Here is a 21,636-nt window from a genome sequence, read left to right on the forward strand (position 1 = left end):
TGTTACCTCAAAAAATAGAGTATTTTCTTCTCCCTTCCCAAGTAACCATTTATCTGGGAAGCAAGTTATTAGCCATCCAAAATTGCTCAGTGGAGTAGTGGGGAAATGGTGTGAAAAATGAGGATAATGAAAACAAAATATTTCACAATAAAATATCTTCCAAGTCATCCATTTTATAAAAAAGAAACCCTTTTGGTAGCCAATGTGTACAGTGTTTCACAAATTTTCCTCTTCATTTTTTTAAGCAGATTTAAAGTAGAACAAAAATTAGACTTCAAAGAAGCTTTGTATTCATTGAATATAACTGAGATATTTAGTGGTGGCTGTGACCTTTCTGGAATAACAGGTAATGTGAAAAATTATTCTTATATTATCAAGTAAATATGTTCTCTTAGAAACTGTTAACTGACTGATCTTAAAACTGAAAGAGCATTTGGCCCCAGAAAATACTACACAGGGAATAAATGTCATCATCGTGTCAAGCTGTCTGTAAACAAGCACTCTATTTTGCATGTAAGTAGTTTTACTTAATGAGAGTCAGACAGCATGTTAGAATGTTAGATAAGCTTTCTATCCACACTTACAATGAAACTATGTAGGAAAAGTATTGTACGGGGCTTTTATTCCAGCTCTGTTTGTATTTCCTTATCTGAATATTGGGAATTACAACTTTGAGGCTCTCATCTAAGCAGAGCTAATAAAACTCCCAATTTGCAAATGTTAATTTGGTAATATTAGAGCCCGTGAAATAGGCATCTGCAAGCTGTTGGATGATGAACACAGTCTAGAAATTGTAAGGCTGCAGCTTGTAGATTTAGCTTGAGACTGACAACACATCAGAGATGGAGCTTTTATACTAACCGGCACTTGGGAAATTGTGCACGGTTCAGATGCTCACTTTCACAACCAAGCCCAAGACACTCTTTATTTCTCATCCTGGCAGTACCTACTAGTTCAAAAATAACTAAAGAGAAAAAAAATGGACGAAGAGGGACAAATTATCCCGCTATTTTAAATGCTTTTAAATTCAGTCTTCTGTTTTATAAAGAAAAAATAAAGTTCTAAGGATACAAGCTTGTCTGTCTGATGGGGTTGGCTATCCTAACCTAGAATTATTGTGTATTCCTATATAAAATGTGGGCTTTGGAGAGGTATTCATTAACTTATTCACTTATCAATTATGTGGGTAAGTGAACAGAATGAATGAGTTTTCCTGGTGGAGGAGGTGGGTGGGGTACACAGGTGACATAGATGTTCATTATCACCTTCACACATGATTTAGCTGCCTGTTCTCACACTGACAGATCTGACTTCTTTGACAATTTCATCAGCATCAGGAATGAGGCAGTCAAAATTAAATACTGCAACAGGATTCTGTCTAAGTGTGCCCTGGAATGCAGCCACCTTACCAACTTGAAATAAACCAAGCCATTTTTTAAAACACCTCTTCCTCTTAAATTTCTTTCTGGCCTTCGGAAGCTCACTTGCTATATCTCAGGCATTTCAAACAGCCACTTGCTCTGCAAATTCCCAGCAATTTGCAACCTCTATAAAATCTCCTTTTACATCAATAAAATAACCCAAAATGTTTTATAAGAGAATTTGTATAAGAGAATAACCCTGAACAGAAAAGAATAAGTGTCCAACATTTTTTGCTCTGAGTTACCTCTTTGAGTTGATTTAACAACTTTGGTTCTGTCTTATTGCTTGAAATAGAACAACCACAGCCAAAGCTGCCACTATTTCTAGTCTTTAGGAGAACAGTGAATTAATTCCCTGCTATTAGTACATTTTGTGCAATAAGCATTTTCTAAAGGCTATTGTGGCGGCTCAGTGATAAAGAATTCACCTGCCAAGCAGGACATGCAGGTTCCATCCCTGGGTGGGGAACATCCCCTGGCAAAGGAAACGGCAACCCACTCCAGTATTCTTGCCTGGGAAATCCCAAGGACAGAGTTGCCTGGCTGGCTACAGTCTGTGGGGTCGCAAAGAGTTGCACACCACTGAGTGACTAAAACAACACAGAGGCTACTGTGGATCAGTCCAATGCTACTGCTATGGGATATTTACACAAAGGAGACACTATCGTATACTCAGATAGTCCACAAATTTTGAATGAAAAATGTTTTTGAAAGAGTTATTTTTGCAACTTTGAGATGAATATTTGACTTCTGTCACCCTTAGTAAAATATTTAACCTTTCTGAACTTCAATTTTCTAATCTATTAAGTAAACAATATATCCCAGTGGCAGAAATAAATAAAAGGACATATGTAAATCACCTTGTTCACCATCTGTTATATAGTAGGTGGGCTTCCCTTGTGGCTCAGATGGTAAAGAACCCACCTGCAATGTGGGATACCTGCGTTCGATACCTGGGTAGGGAAAAGCCCTTGGAGAAGGGAAAGGCTACCCACTCCAGTATTCTGGCCTGGAGAATTCCATGGACTGTACAGTCCATAGGGTTGCAAAGAGTCGGAAACCACTGAGTGACCTTCACTATATAGTAGATACTCAGTAAATGTTAAATGCGAAAAGAAAATTGAGCAAATGGCACATTAATATTTACTCGCACATCTTCTAGCAAAGCTACTGGAAGTTTCTTATCTTCTTAACTTGACGAAGACATGCTTGGAATCTTCATAGAGAATTAAGGGAAGGAATGATTACAAAGGTATAGAAATCAGTAAGTTGATGAAGTTCAGATGCCTTGTTCTAATCTAGCATCTTCCAGGTCCTGTTCTTTTTCCAAGACCGTGCCCCCTCTGTAGAAGATGGAATACAGAAGGTCAAATTGCTCAGTCTACTAACCAAAGGCTCACTTGGTTTGGTGCCAGTGGTAAACTGCATGTATGAAATTCTCCACTCCATCCCAACCTGCTATTTGGTCTTCATTCTTTGTATGGGCCCCTCAGTTATCTACTCTATGCTCTATATGCAAATCCTTATTCTAGGCAGCTGTGGGGGAAAAAATGTGCTTATTTGCATGACCTTAAAAGACCACACTCCTGCATTTTAGTTAAACCACACTCATGATATGGACGCCCCCCTTTCTCCATCTGAACTGTTTTTATCACTGGACATATTCTTATCCATTGATTTATTTATTTGGCAAGTATTTATTATAAGCCAGCTAGCTATCTGCCAGGCAATGTTCTAGAGTTGAATAAAATCCACAAATTCCCTCTCCTAATGAAGTTTACATCTGTTAGGGCAGATGGACGATTAACAAGTAATTAATTAATTAAATGATGAGGTGATAGATGGTATGAATTAACTAAAATAGAGTCATGGGATAAAGAGATTAGATCAGATAAGAGGAGAATTAGACATGGTGGAAAGAGAAGATTGCTTTGAGGAAGTGTCATTTTTATTGAGACCTAAGTAACAGGGGACCCAATCAGGGTAAGTTCTGGGAAAAGGGATTTTAAGCAGAGGGACGGATGAGACTAAAGCCTTGATGCTTGACCTTGTAGCTGGAGCTATTGGGTGAGGGAAGGAGGGTAGGAGATGGGGATCAGAGGTAATCAAGGGCCTAGACAAAGTCATCACACACAGAGTCTGGAGTTATTTTTAGGAATCCACTTTTTATGCAAATCACCCTTTGATGACTTCTCTCTATCTTGCCTGAGGGGATTTACTTTTCTGTAAACTGTCAGAGATGGTTCCCCTTGACTAAATTATTTTTTCATGAAAGCGTTAGTCACACAATCGTGTCCAACTCTTTGCAACCCCATGGACTGTAGCCTGCCAGGCTCCTCTGTCCATGGGATTCTCCAGGCAAGAATACTGGAGTGGGTTGCCATGCCCTTCTTCAGGGGATCTTCCTAACCCAGGGATTGAACCCCAGCCTCCTGAATTACAGAAGATTCTTTACCACCTGAACCACCAGTGTAGCCCCTATTTCTTCATAAACTCTTCTAAATTTGGTTGTCTTGATGGAGTCACTTGCATCACATCAGCTTTCTCTGTCAAGAGGGACGAAACACCTTTATCTCCTTTCTCTTCACGTGTCAAGGCTCGCCTTGCTTTCTTCCACCCTCTCGCCCTCACTGAACCCACCACCACCTTTCTGTTGTTTCTGTGAGGAACGTTGTCAGGTCGATCTGGTCTTGACGCAGCAGGGACGGCAGATGGCCTCTGTACTTCCAGTTTCACTTCCCCTTTCTCAAGGAGATGCTCCACAGGTCACTGTATCAGAAAGGCTTCACACATACATCAGTTTCACCAAGGGGATGAGTGCGGCCTTCTCTCTCAGCTTGTTTCCACAGCAGAACAAAATGTTGTTAAGACACTGTCTTACACTGAGAAATTTGACAGGTTTTAAAGCCTAGCTCTGAAGTGACTTTGGAACAGATGATACAAAAGCCCTTTAGGCTTTTATCACCTCACCAGTCTGGAAGGAAAGTAAATTTTGTTCTAAACTCAAATCAAAACCCAATACAGAATTTAAAAGGCAAGTTGGCTTTGAGGTTGAAAACACAGGGTGGGATTAATTCATATCTGTAAAGCCTTTTTCATCTTATCTGTAGACCATGACGAAGGGGAGCAAAACGCTTGATCCATTGAAATATTTCACTTAGTGGGGTACCTGACTTGAGGTTGATCCCCTTCTATCTTTACTTTTCATATCTGAGCTAAACTTGGTCTCTTCATGTTTTCTCTATATCATCTCTGCAAGAACTAAACCTAAACCACCTTTATCTGTAGAAAATTAACTTACTTGGAAAGAATTTTTTTTTCCTTTTTCTTTGTTCATTTGAAAATGTAATGGGATCCAGTAAGTAATGGTTCTGAGTTTTAACCCTTAAATGCACTTTCATATTTTCTAACAGATTCTTCTGAGGTGTATGTTTCCCGAATCATGCAACAAGTTTTCTTTGAGATAAATGAAGAAGGCAGTGAAGTGGCAACATCAACCGGTAGGACAAATGATGTCACAGGAAGCCAGGAGGAAAGACTGGGGAAATGAGCATGAGGATGCTGGCCCTTTGTGGCTCTCTGACCTCCTGTCCCCCTCCTGCTGTTCAGTACACGATAGGAAGGGCAAAGTGGTTATTTAAGCTATTTATGCTTCTGTGTGGCTGGAGTTTAGGGCCAAAAAAAAGAAAGAGAAGGGACTGATATCTACTTATTTGTGAACTGGATTACCTGCCCAATAGCAGTCAGGCTCAAACCTGAAATCATGATTGCTCAGGAATATTCACTCTTAAGTGAATTCACTCATTTTATTCTTCCTCTGTACTCTTAGTTCCTCCTTTTCTAATTTGATTCTTGTTGTTAATGTCTATGGCAGTGGCTCTCAAACTTAGCTGCATGTGAGAGTTAGCTGAAAAGCTTTTAAAAATTCTGTGCCCAGCCGAGAATACTGTATATTGAATTGAATATTGAACACCCTAAAATATTGAATCAGTATCTCTGGTGATGAGATTTAGCCTTCAGCATTTTCTTACATTTTCCTAAGTGATGACAATGCGCATTAAAGGTTGAGAACTACTGCTCTCCAGTGACTTGCAGCTTATCCTTGGTACTATGAGTATAATGCATAGACCAGCAGCATCAGCATCATTCTGGAACTTATTAGAAATGCAGAATCTCGGGCCCAGCTCCAGACTGACTGATCCAGCATCTGCATTTTCCAAGGTCTCTTAGTGACTTGTATGAACATTACAGTTTAGGAGCTGCTCTTCTATATCTCCTTGAACAAGTGGCATTTTGAATAGTATCTATGCTGCATAAAAGTAATATTCAACAAATAATTGGAGAAAAAGCCTTAAATTCAATTAGAAATGGGAAGGCAACTTTAATGAATTCCTTGTAAACATATTTTAATTTTTCAGACTACTTGGATTTTAGCCAGTATGTAAAAGATATATATCTTTTAAATAGTCATATTGTTAAATTTATACCCACATTATTAATTTCTTGATTAATTTATAATGCTGTGTAATGCCAATGGATTTTGACATCTGGGTGGGAACACTGGGCTCCCTACTGTTTTGTCATCTCCTGAAGGGCTCCTGTATGGGCTATTACAATCCTTAGAGAAATCAAAGCTGGTGTTGGGGTGAAGTTGCTAGTTCATGTAGACAAAGTTTCCACTTGCTTTTACATAGAATTGGAAGAGTCCTTGTAGATCATTGTCTGATCCTCTCATTATGTTGGTGATAAAACAGACCCACGTGTGGAGCAGTTTGCCTAAGGTCATATTAGTAAGAAACAGTAGGGTTTGGAATGAAACCAGATTTCCTGACTTCAGGTTCAGAGCTCTTCTGCCTTGGCCAAGGCCTCTTGTTTTTAGTACAGAGTTCTCTAAGAATAACAATCATTAAGGGGTCAGCAGTGACCCTGATGTATCACCTTTGTTAGTGTGAGTATTTTGACTTTCAGGCATCTTCTCAGTGGATTTACAAAATACCTGGATAGGAATTAGGAGTTCAAACACTATAAAGTAAATTATCTAATGTAAATAAAAAGTGAGCAGAAAGTTACTGCTTAAAAGATGAAATTTTCAGCTGCTATCACTAAATTGAATCTAGTATCTGGCTTTCTTCTTCATTAAGCATAAAGTGTGAAGTTAGAATTATTCCATGAATTCCAATATCTTTTCCTCTGCTCTTCAATTTTTAGATTTATTCCAAATTTCTGTATTTAGAAAATGGTTATTTTTCCACATGTTAACTCCTCAAACAAAAATGGCCTTTCCTGTCTACAAAAAATATTGTGAATATTATGGATATATTTTCTTTACTGATCTTTAAATGTGAACATCTAAATAACTCTTGTCTCTATTTCATAGGCATAAATACACCTGTGATCATGAGTCTGTCACGGAATCAATTTATAGCAAATCATCCATTTCTGTTTATTATGAAGAATAACCCAACAGGTACCTTTTTGAGAATTCCCTGGGGGAACTGTTTAAGTTCAGTAGAGCTAGTCTATTGAATATGTTGGAATCTTGCTATTAATCGCAGTCTGTTCCAGCTGCAAATGACAGTCTGAAGTCATTTGTTCTTTCAACTTATTGAATTTATTTTAGTTTTTTCCAAAGTTTTTTTTAGTGATTATTTGTTGAGTGCTTGTTTTGTACTAGGCATTGTGTTTTAAGAGATGCCAGCGACCTAAAATAGATCAGTACTAGTAATAGCTGCCAAGATAGTCTGTATAGGTGCTGGTGATGTTAAATACCAATCTGTACAGTTAACACCATTCCAATAAATCAGATATTTGATGAATAAAGACATAGAAACTCAAAGAGAAGTTGTGTAGTTTGCTTAAGGTCATACAACCTTAGGCAAAGTTGAAAAGTGGCAGAGTGAAAATAAGACCTGTTTGTCTCAGAAGTCAACTTTCTTTCAATGGGAGTAGAACTTGGAAGTGGCACAGTTGTGAAAGGTTTCCTAGGTAGATTCCAAGAATAAGTGACTAGCTATAGGCTCTGAGTGGGAGGGAGGGGTCAAACATTATTCCAATTCTCTAATTTGGGCAATTCTAAAAGATAATGCAGTTAGGTACAAAAGATGGGGGTAGTAGTCAGTTGGACTGGCATTACAGACATGGTGGACACATAAATGCAGATGGTCTGGATAGATGTTTTTGCATCTTATGAAGTGAAAGAGGCCATAAATATGGATGGTGAGGAAGCTTTCTTTAAGTATATATTTAGGACTCCTCAGGAGTCATAACCTGATGACTGTATACCACTGGAAAAGAGAAAATACTTATTCATTTCTGTATCCTGCCCAGAATTTGGCAAAGTGCTCTGCACTTAATATCAGTATCTCTAGAGATTGAAGGTTTGGACTTGGGTCCAAGGACCAGTTTAATGAACTGATAGTTCTAAGTCACTATACTTTCTAAGCTATATTTTTCCCACCCCCTATTTGAACATAACATTAGTACTTATGCCATGCTGTGCTGTGTTTAGTTGTGTTCGACTCTTTTCAATCCCGTGGACTGTAGCCAGCCAGGATCCTCTGTCCATGGGGATTATCCAGGCAAGAATACTGGAGTGGGTTTCCATGCCCTTCTTCAGGGGATCTTCCCAACCCAAGGATCAAACCCAGGTCTCCTGCATTGCAGATGGTTCTTTACTCTCTGAGCCACCAGGGAAGCCATTATCTCATGGAGATAAATAAAGAATATATTAAGCCTGTGACACAGTGCCTGGCACATGATGTTCATTGTGAATACATCAATAAATATACATAAAGGAAGGAAGAAAAGTGGAAAAGCTTCTCTAAATGAATTGATTTACATGGAGAAGAGACATAGTTAATTTCAGAAACTGAATCTGTTAGTTTACTGATATTAGTTTAACTGATATTATTGACCCCTGATGAGATGGCTGGATGGCATCACCGACTCGATGGATGTGAGTTTGAGTGAACTCCGGGAGTTGGTGATAGACAGGGAGGCCCGGTGTGTTGCAATTCATGGGGTCGCAAAGAGTCGGAAATGACTGAGCGACTGAACTGAACTGAAGGGATATATCAGTCTCTTTTTTTAGGTTGTGTGAAACTAATGCTGAATGACTATTCTGAAAGTTACATCATGGGAACAATGGGATAGTTTCAGATTTGCTGAGGCTGTATTAACACAACTTCAATTCTATAGGGGATGAGTTAGTGTTACAACTATGTCATTTGATTTATACATCCTTAACCTTAGGATATCTCTAATTTCTTACCTTTAGTATGTAATTATTGAGTATGCAGAACAAAAAGAACTGAAGCTGCATTGGGCATCAATGCTCAAGGAAATATGGCATTTAGAATAATATTTGACTCTTTATTTTTCCAAGTTGATGACTGAGGGGTTAAGGATATGTAATAGCTATCAGTTATATTGTAGTGAAAATTCAAATTAATTCACTTATTTACTTATTTGTGATAATGCTTAAGTGTCAGACCCTTAATGACAATTTCCACTGTTTTATGATCTTTATTGTAACGAGACTTTCTAAACTAGGGTTACTCCCCTAAAGTATTGTTTCAAATGAATGGCCACTCATTTATAGGAGGTTGTAAATTGTTGCCATATATAATGTAGAATGGGCTATTATCTTAAGACAATACTCATTCAGTGATTTATTTATTTTTCCTTTCACAAATGAACTGAAGAAATCATTGGGATTAACGAAGCTGGTGATTTACCATGGCACAGTGACCTACCAAATGGCATAATGATTTATATAAAATATATTCATTTGACAATTCCTGAAGTATGAGAATGAATGATTTTAGTTTTAGTAAAACCAATTTTTACCTAGATTTAAAATTTTCCTTTGGTAAAACAACCTTCTTATGCAAAATCCATACATTATTTGTATTTTCCTATCAGTATTTAACTTCCTATCATATATACATTTCAGTATGCTCATCCAAATCTCTTACTGAGCCGAACTTCCAGGGAAATGGAGAACAATTCTTCTTCTTTAAGGTTGAGGGTATAGGACAGCATTAGAGACTTTCAGAAGAAGGTCGTGAAAAAAGCTATATGAAATGTGCCATTTCCCAGAAAGTAGTGAATCATGGTTTTGAAACTGACAGTGCTCCATACATAACAAAATATATTGTGTTTAGAATTTTTTCAGTCCTGGGTTGAGGGGAGAAGCAGACTGCAGGGTATTCATTAAAACATCTTTTTTCTAGGCTGTTAGCTTTGGTTATGCTATTGTATTTTTTAGATTATGAACTAAAAAACTGCTTCTGACAGTGATGTTTTATAGCTATATTATTAAATACGAGGGATACCTCTTTAAGAAGTGGGCATGAAAAGTGGAAACAACAATGAATCTGCTTCAGCCTGCCTCTATATCCATTGAGACAATGTCAAGGAAGATTTCATTAATCCGTCCAGTTTTGTAGTGAGTAGACTGGCGATTGCTTGTAGACTTAATTCAAAATGTGGTTCTCCTTGATCAGAAAAGCAGATTGAAAAGACTAGGACAAATGGCTTTTATGTAATGTCCTATACTTATGATAGTTTAAAATTTTAAACTATTGTCTTCAATTTATGAGGTTAGTTACTTTAAAAATTCTTCAAACAAGCATTTCTGGTAACCATTTTAATGCCATAGAATTACAAAGATATAAGAGTTATTGTTGATTCCTCTTGTGTCTAAATGCAGTATACAGCCTGGGGAAGTTATTTATGTATCCATGTCTATCTGGAAAAAAAAAAAAGAGTATTTGTTTTCTTGTATTGTTGGAATTATTTTGAGATTTTTGTGGCAAAGTATTATTAATTTATAATCATAAAAAGAAGAAAAAAATCTGCTAGAGATTATGTCTATTTCTGTGTTAGTTGGCTTTATTAAGACTGTGTCTTGGACTGAACAATAAAGAGTTCATGAAGAAGGGCTCTTCCTTTTACTTCATTTCTGCCATTGTTATTTCAATACTTGTAAGTGTAATGTTCATTCACTTTAAAATTATGTAAAATTTTATTTTGTAACTTTTGAAATGAACCTTTATTACATATGAGTTTAAAGGAGGTAACCCAAAGCAACATGACATTGAGCCATTCAAGCCATTTACCTTACCCTAGCTGGCAAGAAAGGTGAATGGATTTTGACATGTCATTTATTTCTGTTTTATCCTCTAGTTTGTAGTTCCTTTTCACTTGAAAAACACAGAATGGCTGGAAACAGGTGTTTACATTTATGCTGTATACTATATCACTTTGGTGAGGATGTAAAAGTATGAGAGATGTGAAAATATTGCCTTTAGCAGTAAGCTTTGATTCAGAGCTGAAGGAGGAGAACTGAGAAGCTGCACTTTTAACCCCAAGGGTTTATATTACATGCATAAAGAGATGACTGCTAATGCCTTAAATTTAAAACGTTTCCTATGCTCATCACCATTTTATTACTCTATGTTTGCCTGACTGAGTCTCTATATTTAGACAAACACCTCTCTGTCACTTTAATTTTGCTTTCCTTTATGAAAAACAGAACTAATGCATTTTCCATGACAAGATGTTGCAGGTGTTAATATATTTCATAAATTATCAAAAAGTGATTAATAATGATATAGTCATCTATTTTAGAGAAGTGGGCTTTGTTATTAGACATTGCCAGTTTACCTTATAAGTAAAAAGACTAAATGACTTGTTAAAACATTAAGAAAAACTGATTATTATCATTTTTTCCTCCAGAAATTCCTAAAGAAATTTTTTTCTTTTCCTAGATTCAATTTTGCTTATGGGAAGGGTGACAAATCCTGACGCCCAAAGGATGAAGGGAAGAGATTTAGATTCACTGTGAATGGAAAGTGCAGCCTCAGAATAGAAGGTTATTCCTGGAAAATAGTTGACTGGCAAAATATCATCAAATATTTTCTATATATCTTTTTCTGTCTTAAACAGTGGCTGTATTAATCTGTATCAATGAATAAATGAAATTATGCATTAAGTGTTTTTGTGCTTTCTGTATTTTTATAAAGTGTATATGAATAAAAAGTAGTGAACTTACATAAAATATTAATACATTAGAACAGTCCATCTATGATATCTTAGATATAAAAGTCCTGTCTTAGATATCAAAATCTCTATATTCCTACAAGACCGAACTATCTGACTCCCAAGTATAGCACCTTTATCCAGACCATGGGGAATTGAGTCAAGAGAGAGAGTGCATGTGCTGGTACCTCTCTGGGGTGCCACTTGAGATACCAAGATCCGGTACCTATATGAACTTTGAGCATTTAGTTTATCTTAACTTGACATTCCATGTGTTATGTTTAATAGTTGCCTTGTTTCAATACGTATCAATTTGTTCTTCTGATTTATGCCTTAAACCTGTAAAAGAAAGTAGAAGCAACAAGAACTTTTTAATAAAGCTTTCCTGTACATGCAATTGGCAGCTAAATTAGTGTAATTTAAGAGGCTGACCATCCATGATTTTATAACACTGAGCTAATGGAAGTATTAGAGCCAAGATTGTAATCTACAAATATTAAATGCAACACACTTCCTCTGATGTCAGATGTAAATATAAATACCCCCAACAATACTACTTTGAAATGATTTTATATAACATTTTGTAGTTTTTCTATTTTCATGTTAGTGATGCAAAGTGTCCTTGTGTTTGTGCTGGCAGTTCTCTGCAGAGTTTAATGATAGTGGCTTCCCATTGTTGAGCCCTGATTTTGTGTCAGGCACTGAAGTCAGCACTTTTTGGACATTATGATAAATTCAGGAAAAATCCATGAGCTACTACTGCCCATATTCCTGATGAAGAAACTGAAGCTCAAGCATATTATATAAGCAGTCAAGGACATATAACAAATAAGTATGGAGTCTTTACCATATTTCAAAGTTTGAGCTCAGGACTATCTGTATCAGGAGACTGTGACCATAATCACTGAATTATAATTCCTCCTAAGTAAGTCCTTTAAAGTAGTGCAGATTTTCCCCTGAAACTTCATGCTGTCTGGTCTCCAATGTCTAGATGTCCATCTGTAGCAAAACCTAGAGCAATGCTCAAGACTATATGAAGAGAGCTTTACAACTAATTTTGATGGCTTCAAACCATAACATAATCAAAAATAATGCTAGCTTTCCTAGACTGTAAATTGCGTCTCACTTAGATATAACACAGTGAATGCTAATATATATGTTAGTGACATATCACAAGTTTGTTCTTCATCATGGAACTGATTTAAAAATATGTTTCCTTAATTTAGGAAGAAGAGCATAATACACTATTAAAAGGACAGTAGTTTTATTTTCAGGTGTTTTTCTTGGGTTAGGTAAATTTGTACATTCCATTCCATGTGTTACATGTTAATCTGCCCTGGAGGTTCATTCATCCCTTCCACAAATACTTCCTGAGCTTCTATGTTCCAGGCACAGTTGTGTCCAGCTCTTTGTGACCCCATGGACTGTAGCCCGCCAGGCTCCTCTGTCCATGGGATTTCCCAGGCAAGAACACTGGAGCGGATTGCCATTTCTCTCTCCAGAGGATCTTCCAGACCCAGGGATCAAACTTGTCTCCTGCATTGCAGGAGGCGTCTTCACCACTGAACCACCAGGGGTAAACTAGTAAACAAAACTGACAAGGTCTCTGACCTCACCAAAATGACAATTTGCCAGTGGTAGAAACATAGTAAATCAGTGAAAAAATAAAGTAGGATAATGAAATAGCAAGGAATTTATAGCATCAAGTAATGTAATAAAATGACTGTCCAGGTTTCACTTTATGTTTTCATAATATGTTCCTAATATATATGCTTCTCTTAAGTAAGATCTGTTAAATGTCTGCCTCGGTTTTCTCACTATGGAGTCCAACTTTGCATTGTTGCTGTTTTTCTCTGCCAATTTCATGCTCTACATCTGGTAGGCATTACTTGCCTTACAAAAGGAGATGGTTTAAGCTCCTTATAAAAGAGAATAGCCTTCTGGTGTGGATTCAAGCTTAAAATATCTGCTTTCCCTATTCTAGACACATAGTTGCCACAGCACTTCTAAGATTAAAACCTTAGTCTTCACCTTCATTGCATTTAACTCAGTGGTTATTATAATTCCATATTACAAAGGTTAGAAGTGTCTGGAATGTATTCATAATATATATGTGTGTATTTATTTATTTATGAAATAAAGTAAGTATGAAATAATTTTCTCTGCCAAGCTATATGAAACCATTAAGATTCACAACAGTATACAATATAATTAATAACCCTCATAAAAGATTAATATATCATATATATATATAAGCTTAACATCATATATAGATGATGTAATTTCAAAGTTATTAGGAATTAGGTTTCATTGACTTCACACAGTTATAATACATGGCATATTTTAGAGGAAGGTGTCTGTTACATTAGGAAATGGGACCTGGGAGATCAAAGGTCTGAGACAATAAACAATTTCTATTTCAGGGGTGAGGTTTAGAGAAGTCTCTTGAATTGGCTAATAAAAACATGGAAAGCTTGAAAGATACATAGAAAACTTTAGGGCAAGTTTTATTAGAAGCCAGTGTTTTGGACCTCTGTAAATAAGATATTTTCTCTCAGGATGGCGTCAGATACACTCTGTATGGGGTAAGTCCTCCTGAGCTATGCGTCCTGAGACCGACTCCACGCTTAGGGTGGGAAAGGGGGTCTACTGAAAGTCTGCTGGTAAGAGCACTCTTTCTCCCTGTGGTTTAGTCACTAAGTTGTGTCTGACTTCTGCGACTCCATGGTCTGTAGCCTGCCAGGCTTCTCTGTCCATGGGATTCTTCAGGCAAGAATACTGCCATTTCCTTCTCCAGGGGATCCTCCTGACCCAGGATTCAAGCCTGGGTCTCCTGCCTTGCAGGCAGGTTCTTTACTGACTGAGCTACTTTTTTTCTGGCTCCTTGTGTGATCATCTCTTAATCTGAACCTGAAATTTAAGAGATCAAAAATCTAGTTTCTGTCTCTTTTTTGATGCCTCAAGTGACCACCTTGATGTTATAATGTAAAGGAAATGAAAGATGATATATTTTTCACTAACATTATATTTTTGGCCTGTCATCTCAATTTTCTGGAACTTCAGTGTCCTCATTTGTACAGTGAAGGGTTGGACGAATCCTAGTTAAGTTCCTTATTCCAAAGTCCTATGCTTGTAAATCTCACGATTTATCTACAAAGACACATTTGGAATTATGTCTTTGGAGTCAATATTGTTTCTATAAGCAGTGTTTCTGCATAAATGAAGCAGAAATCCAGGATGAACTAGAGTTTTGGTTCATGATACTATCTTTAACTATTTATACTTATTTCTTTTTATAATTCTATTGGAGTATAGCTAATTTACAACATTATTAGGTTTAGGTGTACAGTAAAGTGATTCTGTTATTCATATATGGATACTCATTCTTTTTCAGATAGGTTATAAAAATGATAAAATTGTTTCTTCATAGGTTCGAGATTTAATTTTAAAAAACAATGCACATAAAACAGTCTTACTACTGTGGCAGAGACTCCTCTCTAATGAAGGCTTTTGAACGTGGTTTTGAGATGTTGCTGGACAGTGGGAGCCTAGCTGGGCACTTCATTTCACCTATCATTGCATTTATCGAAGTGAAGCCTTGTAATTAGTTCTCCTTAGTGGAATTTGATGGAGGTGTGTGTCACTTATGAGTCTGTTTCTGACTGCTCTCTTCTCCTGTACCAGCTAGATGCAAATGCTCAAGGCCACCCCAGAAGTCCTATTTAGAAGATGACAGAGGTCTGCTAGCCTGGGCACCTCTGTCATCGTATGTTACAGATCCTCCTGCTGCTGGGTCAAAGCCAACCAGAAATACCAGCTTGGGACTTATGTAAGCAAGAGTCCCATTTTCACTGGAGTTAGGTTGTTAGTGACAATGGTGAGGGTTGATTTGGTACTTTTAAAGTGGTGATTCTACAAAATAAAGAAAGCATGTGGTGTAACTTGAAATTGGATGCAAAAACAACCAGAACACAGACATAGCAGTCTGAAAGCAGTAGAGTTTGTTAAGCTGTGGAACTATTTGGTAAACTGTTGCCTGTGATAATCTGGAAAGTAGAACGTGTGTACAGACCCAGTATCTAGCCAGAGATGACATTTCACATCTCTCTTGAACTTGGTGGAGTACTGGGTCAGGAAGATTCCCCTGGAGCAGGAAATGGAAAAATTCCAGGATTCTTACCTGAAGAATCCCATGGACAGAGGAGCCTGATGGGCTACAGTCCATGGAGTTGCAAAGAGTCGGACACGACTGAGAACTAAGCGCAAGCACACACACCCCCCCACCCCCAAGCGGAATATGAGCAGAAATGTTACCTGCTCCCTCTGGCCACAGTGATTAGGAAGCAAGTGTGCCTACTTTTCTTTCTCTTCTGTCCACCCTGTTTGCTGCATATCAACTCTTAGGATAAAAATGAACGCCTTAGAAGACATCTGGGAGATGGCTTATCTCTATCAGCCTGAGTCCCTGAATGATTGGATAGATCACAACCACTCTATTCTCTGTTATACCATCCTTGACCAGAGATTCCTGCACTGTACTAGGGGCAAGAAATACACCATACAATGCTAAGCCATGTTAAGTAGGTAGATAGACCTCACCAAAATAATGTAATGATGTTTTCAATACATACGTTCCATGTGTTAACTTCTAGTGTATATTTTCTCATCCTGATGCTTGACACTTGGTAAGACAATATTCTGGAATGCTATTTCATTTTGCCTGATTCATGAAAGAAACTCAGGAATTATCCAGCACACTTTCTCTAGCAAATTCCTCATCTCTGTGATAAAAATGTATCTTTACCCAAAGAGACAAAAGTTTATAACATACAGAAAGCTCACTAATGGGGTGCTTTTCTGGCTGCCACACAACTCTCTTAGTAAAAAAGCAACCTTTACCTCCTAATTACTGTGTGCGTGTGTGTGTGTGTGTGTGTATGTGTGTGTGGTGGAGATAGGGGTGGGGGGTTGAGGGTTGAGGGTTGAGGGTATCTTTAAAGATTTTTCCTGAAAAGATTTTTGACTAATATAAAAAGTAGGCATCATTTGCTTGCTTGCAAAGGATGCAGATGTGGCCTTGCTAATGATAACTTAAAAGCATGTGCTCAATGCTTCAGAGAAAATGACCAAAAAAAAAAAAGGTTGCAAGTCTTAGATCTCAACAATCATTTTTGGAGATCAAAACATATTATTTTGGATACTAATATACATATTATATTTGAATTCTTTAGCTTTTCATGGCTTGTATCACATTATTCATGTTCTTTGTGTCCATGAAAATATATAGGAAAAAACATTTCTGGCAATTAAGTTTCTGTTTTGTAATTGAGAGCTTATACTCACAGAGATCTTACTATTGCTAAGTAATATATATATATATATATATATACAGTATCTTATATAATCCTCACATTTCTCTTTCACTCTTTGTAAAATGATAAAATTGAAGTCAAAATATTAAGACATTTTGCTCTGGGGCACATGTGGAGTGTAAATAATAGAACTGGTATTTGACTTCTGATACATCTACCTGCCAATGCAGGAGATGCAAGAAACTTAGGTTCTATCTCTGGGTGGGGAAGATCTCCTGGAGAAGGTGATGGCAACCCGCTTCAGTTTTCTTACCTGGAAAATTCCATGGACAGAGGAGCCTGGCAGGCTACAGTCCATGGTGTCGAAAAGTTGGACACACAATTCCTGGCTTCTCTGACTCCAGACCTCACTTTTAATTACTAAGCTAGTAGTTCTCACACTTCGATTGCATCAGAATCATCTGGAACCCTTGTCAAGCCAGATAGTTGGTTCCTGCCTCCAGGGTTTCTGATTTGGGAGGTCTGGATTGGGTCCTAAGTATTTACATTTCTAACAAGTTTTCAGATGGTGCTGATGCTGCTGGTCTGGAAATCATACTTTGTGCACCACTGAAATAGGATACACTTACTTCTCTTCTATGATCTTTTATTTTTATTTTTTGCTATACTCAGAATGACCTGATAATCAGTATGATCAGAAAGGAACCAGGAGAACACATGATTCAATGAAGAAAGAGGCCAATGACAAAAGATTACATTAAAATCCAAATGAAAGAAAGTAAACAAATTGCAAAGGTGATGATTCCTCATTGCATGAAGAATGAATGCAAGACTGCAGCCAATATTTAAAGTCTCTTATAAACTAACCCCAGATTTCTAGACTAATCTTCACTCATCTGTGCTTGGTCATCCAGCACATCTACAATCTCTCACCTTGGGTGGTATCTACTAATGGATACTAAAGGATACCTCCTCTGCCTAGAAATGCTTTTCTCTCCCTTCCTGCAAAATCTGTTGAAGGTCTAGTTGTGCTTCAAGATTTAGTCCAAATCAGATCAGATCAGATCAGTCGCTCAGTCGTGTCCGACTCTTTGCGACCCCATGAATTGCAGCACGCCAGGCTTCCCTGTCCATCACCAACTCCCGGAGTTTACTCAGACTTATGTCCATCAAGTCAGTAATGCCATCCAGCCATCTCATCCTCTGTTGTCCCCTTCTCCTCTTGCCCCCAATCCCTCCCAGCATCAGAGTCTTTTCCAATGAGTCAACTCTTCACATGAGGTGGCCAAAGTACTGGAGTTTCAGCTTTAGCATCATTCCTTCCAAAGAAATCCCAGGGCTGATCTCCTTCAGAATGGACTGGTTGGATCTCCTTGCAGTCCAAGGGACTCCCAAGAGTCTTCTCCAACACCACAGTTCAAAAGCATCAATTCTTCGGCGCTCAGCCTTCTTCACAGTCCAACTCTCACATCCATACATGACCACAGGAAAAACCATAGCCTTGACTAAACGAACCTTTGTTAGTCCAAATAGTTCCTTTCATAAAACAGCCATCCAAGTCTCTCTTGATATCTACTTCTTCCCACCAAAATTCTTCCCTGTATCACCAAAATTATTTGAGTTGTTCAAATAAGAATGGGTCCAGGAAGAGCTGTGTGTTTTAATTACATGTAATGAAGTTTCATTCGTATTTGTTTCCCATAGGATTTAGGATTCTGCTGCATTCTGGCGGTTGCTTAGCACTGCTGCTGCTGCTAAGTCACTTCAGTTGTGTCCGACTCTTCGCAACCCCATGAACTGCAGCCCACCAGGCTCCTCCGTCCATGGGATTTTTCCAGGGAAGAGTACTGGAGTGGGTTGCCATTGCCTTCTCCGGGTTGCTCAGTCAGGGCTCATCAAATCCAAGTAATTAAAGAAGCTTGTTAGAGTCACCAATTCAGGTATATATTTGCCTTATCAGACTGTATGAGGGCCCCCAAATGATAGATAATTATATAAGGTAGAATTTTTTGACTATGAATAATAGTATTTCAAAAAAATTGACTTAAAATGACAAAAATTTACTTCTGTATCAGATCAAAGCAGACTGGAGGTTCAGTCCACAGCTGATATAGAGCTCTCATGACTGTACGAGACTCAGTTTCCTTCAGTAACTCCATCTCTGTGGTGGTGTATCTTAGCTCAGGCTGCATCAATGAAATGCCATAGACTGGGTAGGTTAAACACAGACATTTAATTCTCAGTTAGTGAGATTGAGAAATCCACAATTAAATTGTTTCCTTTAGGTAATGTGATCTTGTTTTCTACTTGCTTTTCAGCTATTTAGTTACAATGGGCTGTGATGTTATCTTCATTCCATTCATTCTGCTTGGGGTTGTTGTCCTTATTGGATTCATGGATTAACATCAGATTTGGAATTTTTGGCCATTATTTTTTCAAGTATTTTTTTTCTCTCCCCACATCTGGACTTCCACTGCATGTAGGTTAACTGCATTACATCACTCCACAAGACACTGTGGCTTTATGCTTTTCTTTATGAATTAGTGTGCATTGATTCTGTTTTAACGTCTTTCAGTTCAGTTCAGTCGCTCAGTCGTGTCCGACTCTTTGCGACCCCATGAATCGCAGCACGCCAGGCCTCCCTGTCCATCACCAACTCTCGGAGTTCACTCAGACTCACGTCCATCGAGTCGGTGATGCCATCCAGCCATCTCATCCTCTGTCATCCCCTTCTCCTCCTGCCCCCAATCCCTCCCAGCATCAGAGTCTTTTCCAATGAGTCAAAGTTCAATAATTTTTTGTTTGGCAGAATCTGATCTTCATTGAATTCCATCCAGTAAATTTTTTACTACAATTTTTAGCTCTAAAAGTTTCATTTAAAAAAATATTTTCCAGGCTTCCCTGGTGGCTCAGTGGTAAAGAGTCTGCTTGCCAATATAGGTGACATGGGTTCGATTCCTGATCAGGGAAGATCCCACATGCCTCAGAGCAACTAACCCTGTGCACTGCAACTATTGAGCCTGTGCTCTAGAGCCCTGGAGTTGCAACTTCTGAGTCCACACACTGTAGACCCTGTACTCCAAAACAGAAGCCATCACAACGAGAAGCTCAAACACCGCAACAGAGTAGACCCCACTTGCTGCAACTAGAGAAAAATCCACACAGCAACAAAGACCCAGTACAGCCATAAATAAATAAATAAAATTATGCTTAAAAATCTTCAATTTTTCTCCAGTTTTTATTTAGGATTTCCTTTAAATCTTTAAATATGTTTATAAAAGCTATTTTGAGTCCTTGTCAGTCCTATTCACTGTTATTTTAGGGTCTACTGTTCCACTGGTTGATTTTCCTTTAATTGATGGATCACATTTTCTGCTTCTTTGCACATGTAGTGGTTCTGATTAGATGCTGGGTGTTGTTAATATTGTTATTATATGACTGTGATCTGGATTTTGTTGCCTGCCTTTAAAGAGAATTGAGTTTCATTCTAGCAGCCCTAAAATTACTTGCAAATCAGCTTGATATTTTCAAGGCCAAAGACAGGAAATTCAGTTAAGATTTAGAAAATGATAACATGAAAGGGAAGAATATGATTTACATGTAAAAGGGTTAAGTCGTCAAAGAACTGGAAACTTCTGACACTGTTTTCCCTGCTGATAGTTAAAGTCAATACAAATAATTATTTAGTTTTATATCCATATTTTCTCATCTTGTCTCCACTTTGAAAAAAAAAGTCTAGAATTCAACAGAGAATATGTAGATACATATTTTTCCTCCATATCTCCTGCAATTTCACTGCAGTCCAGATAGGCTACTTCTCAGGCTATTTCCTGACTTTTAACATCACCTTGAGGAGTGTGCATGCCCAGAGTGGAGAAACGAACAAGAAAGTAACTTTAGATACCTTTGTAAATATCAAATTTAGCATGGAACTAATCACCTAAAAACAGACAGAATATGATTAAGTGAGTTTGACTCTGGTGTACTTTCAAAAGATTGCTAAGAGATGAAATTGAGTTTGATCAAATTATCTAGAGATTATTGAAGAAAGATAATTTGGAAGTTGGGATATTTGAATTTTCTCAAATATACCAAATCACAGCATATATTCTCCTTTTAGAGATGTATAGAATTCTACAATTCAATTTTGATTAGTATATTTATTTATGTACTTCTTGTACTAGGAGTGTGTGTATGTATATACATATACATATATATATAATATATATATACTTGTATATAGTAAAAAATATATCAAACTGAAAAATGTTAGAATAGTCCAGTTCTATATGGGAGCATTCAAAGGAAAAAGTGATGTTAGTGTTTGAAGAGATTTAATAAAGTAAGTTGCTAATTTATTCATTCTGTCTACCTGATAATTAAAAGTTAACAAACCAGCCCACTATATGAATAGATTATGTAAGCTTTTTCAGATTCAATTTAAATTTCACCAAAGTATATTATGCATTGGCAAACTTAAAGTAGGAAAGTAATTTCACCTTCAGAAACTAGTGGTGTAAGATGCCACAAATATGTGAATTTGTTCAGTTTAGTTAAAAGCCACAACAAAAAGATTTATTTTTGAAAAACTGCTTTATATTTTATGTTTTGACTGTTAATATTGTAATTTTTTAGTGTTTGGCTTTACTTTTCAAAGTATGGTCTGGGAATCCTTGGGATCAACTGAGACTGCATGAGTTCAAGCTATTTTCATAACAACATTATTAAGTTATTTGCCCATTTCACCCTCAGTCTCTCATGAATGTACAGTGGAGATTCCATGGGATGCAGACAAATGACATAATACTGCAACAGACTGAATGCAAACAGATACAAAACTATAGCTGTCTTCTATTAGA

At 37.3% G+C, this 21,636-nt stretch overlaps 1 protein-coding gene across 1 annotated transcript in view; it reads left to right on the forward strand.

The window, feature by feature from the left end:
• The window catches only part of SERPINI2 (serpin family I member 2), a 34,708-nt gene extending 23,290 nt beyond the window's left edge, over positions 1-11,418 (forward strand). Inside the window, exons 5-8 of the mRNA XM_006077284.4 lie at positions 249-346; positions 4,835-4,921; positions 6,799-6,888; positions 11,195-11,418. Coding sequence (XP_006077346.2) covers positions 249-346; positions 4,835-4,921; positions 6,799-6,888; positions 11,195-11,271 — 352 coding nt within the window. The 3' untranslated portion in view covers positions 11,272-11,418. The remainder of the gene's footprint in view (positions 1-248; positions 347-4,834; positions 4,922-6,798; positions 6,889-11,194) is intronic.
• Positions 11,419-21,636: the final 10,218 nt, after the last annotated feature.

Source organism: Bubalus bubalis, chromosome 1 (genome assembly GCF_019923935.1).
Source record: "Bubalus bubalis isolate 160015118507 breed Murrah chromosome 1, NDDB_SH_1, whole genome shotgun sequence".
Classification (NCBI taxonomy): domain Eukaryota; kingdom Metazoa; phylum Chordata; class Mammalia; order Artiodactyla; family Bovidae; genus Bubalus; species Bubalus bubalis.